The sequence below is a fragment of the Sphaeroforma arctica genome, assembly GCF_001186125.1.
Source record: "Sphaeroforma arctica JP610 unplaced genomic scaffold supercont1.492, whole genome shotgun sequence".
Lineage (NCBI taxonomy): Eukaryota > Ichthyosporea > Ichthyophonida > Sphaeroforma > Sphaeroforma arctica.
This window is the reverse complement of record NW_014040066.1, coordinates 30,978-39,630: the sequence shown is the minus strand read 5'-3', so window position 1 is coordinate 39,630 and position 8,653 is coordinate 30,978. Positions and strand designations below refer to the sequence as shown.

General features: G+C 51.1%; 2 protein-coding genes across 2 annotated transcripts; both read right to left on the bottom strand.

The window, feature by feature from the left end:
* Positions 1 to 5,499: 5,499 nt before the first annotated feature.
* Positions 5,500 to 5,874, bottom strand: SARC_06725 (hypothetical protein; the record flags this gene model as incomplete). The annotated part of the gene is made up of 1 exon (XM_014299364.1): positions 5,500 to 5,874. The coding sequence occupies one exon, from the start codon at positions 5,872 to 5,874 to the stop codon at positions 5,500 to 5,502; it is 375 nt and encodes a 124-aa protein (XP_014154839.1).
* Positions 5,875 to 6,329: 455 nt separating this feature from the next.
* Positions 6,330 to 7,716, bottom strand: SARC_06724 (hypothetical protein; the record flags this gene model as incomplete). Its single annotated transcript, XM_014299363.1, has 4 exons — positions 6,330 to 6,854; positions 6,887 to 7,017; positions 7,064 to 7,475; positions 7,585 to 7,716. 4 exons carry the CDS (start codon positions 7,714 to 7,716, stop codon positions 6,330 to 6,332), a joined length of 1,200 nt encoding a protein of 399 aa, XP_014154838.1.
* Positions 7,717 to 8,653: the final 937 nt, after the last annotated feature.

Genomic DNA, 8,653 nt, shown 5'->3' with positions numbered 1-8,653 from the left:
ATATGTATATATGTATTGTGAGATCCTGAAATCAATGCTAGTTAACGTTGTAATTCTTATAATTGTAGAACGATGTGAATTTGGTAAATATTGGATGTAAGGATTAGGGCCCTATTAAATATTTGTGTATGTGAATGTAAATGTAAACAGTTTTGGTTCACAATAATTTTGAAAATTCACATGGCCAAATTCTACTCCAAAGTTTGGTACTCCGGCCCTGGGGCTGATCATACGCCCTCTTGAGCGTTGCCGTAGGCAATGGTCAAGCGAACCCTAACTTTCATACTACAGCCGACTGCGTTCTACACCACTATTCTACGGCGCGAACGTCCAGGCTGGGGGAAGACCAGGTGACAACTTGACTCGCTCAAGCCGTGGTGGTTGTAACGAAGAGGCTGCACCTAGCACCGGCGCACTCTCCTCACTCGTTTCAGCATCCGTTCATTTCTTCACCTTTTCAGCACGAAATGATGGGACAAATGCAAACGCTAGGGAAGACCTGACGAGGGACATTCGCGACTGGAGAGTGCCCTTCGAGAGTTTCTTCCACTCTTTGGCCAAGTACTGGCGCGCAGACGGGAGAGGTTGTATTCCACTTCTTTGTCGTTGCGGGTGTACGCCTTTTGGAGAAGGCCAAAAGCCGAGTTGGTGAGGCCTCGCCAACGCTAGCCCTTGGCGGTCTGTATTAAGTGATACAGTACCGCCCGTCGCTCTTCGATGGGAGCCATTTCTCGTACGCAGACGAGAAAACCAGGTCAACGTGCTGGTCTATAATCGGGGAGATGGGCGACACATACTCACGGAGCTGCGTGCGCTGTCGCTGCACCTCTTTACCACGGAAAGAAATCATGTATTTGACCGAGCTATCCTCTGAACGGACCGTGGCGGGGCCCTTCCACCGGTCGTCCGCCTTCAACCTATTTGGCGAGGCCTTGAACTTAACCAGAGATCCTGGTGCTAGATTGCGCGCAGGCTTTCGCACCCTGTCGGCCCTCGCACCCTGGGCTTCTTGTTAGCGTGCGGTGTGGGGGACTAATAGTTAAGTGCTAGTGTATGTAAAGTATGGTGCATTCGAATGAATTTATTTATGATCTCACCCTCAGTATATACTGATGGTGTTTGTACTAGTGTTCAACCACTTGGGTTGGCCAGGGTAAAACCTCATATGATAAGTATGAGAAACCTTTTGGAGAACACTTAAGCACTCGGATATATTTTCCAGAAATAAATATATCATATTCTCTGTTACTACACTCAGTCTCGGACCTCGGCTCTCGGCTAGCCGGTGGCCCGTATTCTAAGAATAATCTGAGAAGAAGTCTCAAATTACTCTTACGTTCTCTCGGGCTGACCCACCTATACTTATATTAATTTGAGAACAAGTCCCAAATCACTCTCGGGCTAACGACGTAAAACGTTATTAACGTATATAGAAATACGTCTACTACTGTAGTCTCTCACTTCTTTCGCCCGCTGTACACGCTGGAAAGCTGCATCGTCACGCACCAAGGCGCGCGCAGAGTCTTCACTAGCGAGGAGCTGACGGATATCTGCTTCGAGCTTAAACTCTCGCTCACCATCGTACACGCGATTGGTGATCATCGTGTATGGCGCGAAGCCGTGCGTGGCGGTGGTTGCGGCGTTATATCAGTTCCGGAATTTGTAACACCAGGGCAACCAGTCGCCCTTATCTGCCGCAGTCATGGATTTCAGAATTCAGTCCTGCGCAACCTTCACCATGGCCTCAGCTGCACCGTTAGCTTGACGGTGGTCGGTCGTAACATCATGGACCTCGCCCCCAGATTGCTGAGCAAAGTCCTTGAACTCCTGCGCCATAAAGACGAAGTCCTTGTCGCAAGTGTACAACTTGGGTTGATCCCACGGGTGTACTACCTCGTTAAGGAACTTGATGGCCTTGCGAGCGCTCTTGGACCGAGACAATTTGACTAGCACCAAAAACGTCGCCCTATCGACGATCAAGAAAAGGTGCGTGTAGCCCGCGGAGGTCTTTGGCAAAGTAGCAAAGTCGATGAACACGTGGTTGAAAATACCCCGTTCCCGGATCGGTTGTTAGCGCAATCCAAGTTCCTGCGTGCCATGCGGGGCCCGCATCTGGCAGCGGTGACAGGATCGCTTGACCACCCTGACTAAGGAACGGATACAATCCCACCCGTACAGGGTGAGCAGCTTGCTGACAAGCTTGTCAGTACCAGCTTACATATAGACCTTATGCGTGGCAGCAATTACTTTGTGGACCTCCGGCCACGATAGCTTGAACCCACGAATTCTGTAAGGGGACGGACCGTTAAGCGCCCGCGCTACTGCTGCTTCCACTTCCGCCCTTGTTTTCGGCAAGTCCCGTTTGGTTGCCGCATCAAGTTGAGCACGCCTTGCTCGTGCCCGACGGGTGAGCGTATTCGGTAATCGCCTCTTGGGTTCAGTGGCCTGCGCTGCTGCTTGCTCAAGCGTATCAGCCTCGAAAGGGGTAGGCAGTGGAGCTGTCGCTCGCGGGTTCGACCGCAGAGCTGATTTAACCGCGCCACCGGCCGCCCCACGGGAAAGAAATGCCTCACACTGACGCCAGAAGTCCTTCGTCACCTTATACTTCGCCCCTGATGCCGAGAGTCGGCACATCAGTGTAGGACCCCATCACGGGGCAGGCATCTCTTCATGCCCAAACCGGAAGAAAGCACCTTTCTCCGGAAGAATATTGATTGGCTCACGCGAGAACAAGGCCAGCATCGATTCGAACCATGGTTCGTTAAGGAGGTACGGACACATGAGCGTGATGTCCGCATCATCAGAGATGACTTTGGCTAGAACACGGGGAATCGTCGCCCACGGAGGGTTGACCCACAGGTTCAAGAACGTCCAGAGTAACCCCCTTTCAAAGAGGGCGAGAAATACCGAGGGATATGGTTATTCCCAGGAAGCGCAAAACAATCATGGGTATGCGGGCCCCAAGCCTTGTCTGCCTTTCTTCTTAAAATACTTGCAGTTGGCCATATATTCATTGCTGTACGGAGGACCCGTGCGAGCGATTGGATAACGCCAGGTGACTCGCCGACGAGGGTTACCTGCCTGGGTGCCGACAGGGTCCATCCAAGGATCCACCTTGGTCGCCAGACGGCTGAGCATGTCTGCGGTGCCGTTGTCCTTCCCCCTCACGTGCAGCAAGTACACGTCACGATCTCGGCAGACCTCCTGCCAGCGAGCTTGTCGACGGCCACGAGGGTCGTCAGCGAAGAACCCCCTGTGCCATGGCGTGAGTAACGCTTGGTGATCGGTAAAGATCGCTATGGGGTGATGAGAATTGGCAAATACTGTTCAGTGCCTGTGAAGCCCATAGACCTGCGCCAACCATTCCTTATCCGTTACATGATAATTCAGTTGGGCCGTCGAGAACTTCGAGTAAAAATAGGCTACGGGCCAAAGTTCACCGTCGCGGAGGACGTATTTCGCCCCACCAAAGCCGATGTGCTCACAGACATCGACAACTTAGTAAAGACGTTCGTCCGGCTTAGGTGTCGCTAAGACAGCACATACTTTGAGACGTTCATTGAAAGTATCGAACGCTTGCTGCTGGGCAGCGCCCCACTTGAAACGGACACCGTCCTTCATGAGGGCAGAGATGGGCTTGAGTATTCGAGATAAACCATCTATATACTTCTGCCAGAAAGCCACTGTATGGTACCACGACCAAACGCGGTCCTGGTTGTCCGGGAGGTCTACCTCCAAGAGAGCTGCAAGTCTGTCAGCGGTGATAGTGACTCCTTGGTCATTGCACCAACACCTCAGGATTTTAACAGGGCGCTTGTAGTAACCATCCTCGCTTTGGATAGCCCAAACTGGATGTCATATTTGTCGCATCGCTCGAAGAATGCAGTAAGCTGATCCCAGTGTTCAGAGGCGTCCACGGAAGTGATAACGATATCATCAATGTACCACTTAATACCCTGAAGGCCATCAAACAGACGGTCAAGTGTTTCTTGAAACCGCCAAGACTCTTCAGTAATCTCAAAAGGAAGGGCAAGATACTTTTATCGCCCCCAAGGGGTCCAAAAGGTAAGGATATCTTGACTCTTGGATTCCAACGGGATCTGATTGAACCCATTTCCACAGTCGACCACAGAGATCCAGGGCTTGCCAGCCACATGTCCGAACATTTCACCTTCAGTAGGGATGTTGAACGGTTCCTGCTTCAACTTGGCCTTCCACTTAGCGAAATTCGTACAAAATCGGCAGTCATCCTTTGTTTGGGGAGTAACCCGGGGATTCTTCGGTACCATAAGGGACTTGGCTGACCACAACACTTTTTTATCCACTTGTTTGGCGATGATAGATTGTTGTACCAGGTCTTCAAGTTTTTCTTTCATAGCCACCATCTCTGAGTGGTCCAAGGAAAGGTCCTCGTGGCTACGCACACGCGCCGGGGGCTCAACCTCAATCGGGTAAAGCTTAACCGGGTCACCTTTCATGAAACGATGTTTCTTCTTGTCGTAAGCACGGCCTTCAATGAGAGCTTCAAGGTGTGCAAGCTCCTTCGCCGTCTTGCCTGCTTCTGACGCAAGCTGACGAAGCCCGGACCGATCAAACTCGAGACACTTGTTCGCTCGGCGGTCACATCCTTCAATATCTGGCTTGACCAGTTCCTCCAATGCTTGCCGCGGTAAGTCTATACGACTCACTGACCATATCCGGAAGCCTTGAGAGATACACGCCCTCATTGTCCTTCGCCTGAGGAACTACTTGCGCAGGGAGGGGATTCTCCCCAAAGTCGCGGGTGCTCTGGCCGCGACGCTGTGCCGCGCGCCAACAACACTTCTCGGAGATTATGAGCGTCAGCTTCGGTTGGGCGCCTCTGTGGGACTGTACCTGCGGAGTTGGATGGCTGCTTGGACGACTTAAGTGTCACATGCGCCATGGGGGGAATAGCTGCGGTTGACCCTTTCTTAGGTTACTCACCTGCGGAGCTGTCGGCTGCGGTAAAACCGGAGAAGCCTTGGTTATTGCGAGCTGCGGTTGACCCTTTGACGGGGTGCCTACCAGCAGAGCTCTCAGCTGCGGTTATACCTGCGGAGCTGGGGTGATCTGGTGGTGTGGTAGGCTGGTCCTTGCCAACCAGCGCAGATCGCCGTGTTCGGCGAGCAGGGTAGGGACGCTTATTGTGCGCCCTTGGCCTGCTCAAACTAATTGTATTGACCGGTAAACAAAAGTCGTCGTCATCTGACGAGTCTGGAAGAAGGTTGGGATACTCCAACTAACTTTCACTCCTGCCCGACGAGGCGGAACTGCTACTCATGCGCATTGCGCCATTTCGGAGAGCCAACGGCTTTGGTGGCCGGTGACCCATCGTCGGCCACATGATGTTATTGCCACTAGAGATATCAGATTCGGATAGAATATCTGGGCAGTCGCTCACTGCCGACGCCCCTGCTGAACCCATTTCATCGCTACTACTGACCGCGGTATCGTCTCCAGAGGCAGACAAACGGTTGTCTATAGCTGAGCTGTCTGGTAGTCGCTCTGCGCTTCCTCGTCACTAGCCCCTCCAGCAGCACGCCTTTGCGTCCGCCGGGGTTTGTGCCTTTTCTTAATCCTTTTATTACCTCGCTTTGCCCGCGGCTTTGGCTGTCGATAACCTAAAATAGGTTTCACGTGTGGACTCAACGGGACATTAGTGCTCTTGAGCCATGACCATTTCATCACTGACTGCGGGACTAGCAACAACGTGTCAGCGCTCCACATCAGTGCCCGTTTGGAATGTCTCATTTGGTCGTAACCAATGAGTAAATCACATCCCATTGGGATATCGTCAACTACATAGAACGGGTGCCCTTCTGCTAACGCATAGGAGCCCCCCAAGTTAAGCATGTAGACTTACAATTCGTCCCATGGTACCGATTACTTGGGACGGAGTGTTCCCATCCCATCAATACCTGCTAACGGCGATCCTTTGTACTGGTCTCGGGCTGTGATACCAAGCTTCGAGAGCATGCGGGATATCACGAGGTTAAACGTGCAACCAGAGTCCGCATACGCCCAGGTGTTTACAGCACCAACAATGGCCGGGACCACCGCGCCATTTCACTTCCTACGTGAGTTGTAGCCATGCCCGCAGAACCCCCATACCGAGGACAGTCTTCAGTAGAGTGGTTGTAGCTAAAACACACCCGACAAGACTCGCCACCTTCGGACTCAGATGACTCCGACATATGACGGTCACCCCTACGCTCTTTTCCTTTCTTACTACCTCTACTCTCACGACTAGGGAAGCGAGATTGGGACGAGCTATCATACGACCTTCGTCGCCTATGCTTGTCCCTATTTCAACGCCTGTGCGAATGCCCTCGATCCAACTCAGACCCTGCGGACTGCGAGTGCTTACGACTCCGCCTCCATGGTCTAAAGTAACGCACATCGCTATCTTTCCTATGGTACTTGCTGGAAGATCGCTCACGCGGTGAGCGTGAACGCGAGCGTGACTTCTTGCGGCCGCCACCACTGCTACTGATGTCCTTAGTCCTTTTACCGCGAATTGACTTAATCGCGGCGTTCAACTGCGCTTGCAATTGCTGCCGATAAGCGTCGTGTTGTTGACCTTGTTGCCCCCCTCCACCTCTGGAGCCAAGACCACGTTGATGGCCTCCGCCACCACCATTGCCGCCACCTCCTTGTGGAGCACCCTGTTGCTGTTTTGCAACCTGGGCTTTTACCTTTGTACTCACTTCATCGTCAATTTTGATGAAGTCCAATAGAGCTGGGCCGTAAAATGCCCACGAATGCTGCAACCAACTGAGCAGGCGTGGTGGACCCTGTTCCGCAAACCCGCCACCGAAAGGACATGCTGGGTACTACGAAAAATAAGAGAGAACAACAATTCGACCACCTTGATTTGGTCATTGATCGCCGTCACTACCTTTTCTAACATAGCTGGTTCAACTATTGCTTGAGCCAGTAAGAATTTACTGATATTATCATTTACCATGGCTAATGCAGCGTAAGCCTTATTAGAGCCTGAACGCCAAAACCATGCAAAACCTCGAATTTTCATCTGCCGTACCTGATGGCAGCTGGAGAACAGCCAGTTCCACGGCCCTTGATGCCCTGTGCGCCAGAGGTACGCTCCCTGACGAAGTGGCTGACGATGACGTCTCGGTAACCGCCTGGTCCCAGTGACGTTCCAACCGCAGCCGTCGAGCCTCCTCACCCATCAACTTTCGGGTGTCTTGCCGAATCTGCTCACGCAGAGCGTCATCATGCTGGGTTTGCGCTTTCTGCGCTTTCTCCGCTTGCGATCGCTGGTCACCACTGCCATCAGCAGGGGCACCCGCTGTGCCAGTACCGGAGTCCTGGTTAGTCCCAGCGTCTGTTCTCGCAATAGGCCGGGCAAGAGTAGGAGGGTCCGGGTTTATAGAGGTGTCAGTACCATCCGTACTACCGCCCTCCGATGGTGTGTGCAAATCACCACCGCGCTGATCAGCTAAAAATTGGCAGTCCGTAAATGGGCTGCACGAACACCCCCTTCTGCCTGATGCGCAGCAAGATTGCTACTAACCAGGGGGGTTGCGTCACATAGCAAACCTTCGTTGTGCGAGACATCGTCACACGCAACGAGGCAACGAAGTTGTCTGCCGAAAATGCAGCCGTCTCCGACGATGTACGAGCCTCATGGACTTCGTCCATGAAAGTCTTCAGTAGTGCACGGGGTGCCATGTACAATAGCAATTCCTCCAGCGTGTAGCATCTAGGGACCAGATTATCAAAAGGCCGATCCATATCCCAAAACCCAGAATAATCAAATACTGAGTTTTGGAATTAGGATTGGAATATTTCTGATATTGGAGTCATCAGAAATATTAGCGGTACGGGACTTTCGAGTGTGAGAGAAACACTCAAGAAAAGCAGAGTCTAGTGAAAACATAAATAAAGACTCAGTTCGGTTCTCTCAGTCTACGGACTTTTCCTAGCTGAGATACCCGTACTTGAGAAGAGGTCTATTGTATTCCTATTGTCTTGTATTTTTCAGCTACTCTCCATACTCTACATTTTTTACAATATCCTTACTTAGATAAGTCATAAGTAACCTTAACATACTACATGTCAAACATAAGAGATTAGTAGGCGTTAAGAGATATCTTCCTGTGGTGCGAAAACCTTCTAAAATAGTACAACTATTATCAATGGAAAGCAGAGGATTGAATTCCGAAGAAGAGAAACGAATCTCAGGAAACAAAGAAGTAAGTGGGGCAACAGGCTCTACAACAGAAAGGAGAAACCTTAGAACAGCTACTAAGGTGAATATATCGTGTGCCAGAAGTAAGCTGGACACGTGCCAGGGTGATACAAACTGTTGTGTGAACGTGTAGCATCTAGGGACAAGATTATCAAAAAGCCAATCCAAGTCCCAAAACCCAGAACCATCAAATACTGAGTTTTGGAATTAGGATTGGAATATTTCTGATATTAGAGTCATCAAAAATATTAGCGGTAGAACCGGTAAGATATACCGGGACTCCCGCGTGGTGCGAAAACCTTCTAAAATAGTACAACTATTATCAATGGAAAGCAGAGGATTGAATTCCGAAGAAGAGAAACGAATCTCAGGAAGACAAAGAAGTAAGTGGGGCAACAGGCTCTACAACAGAAAGGA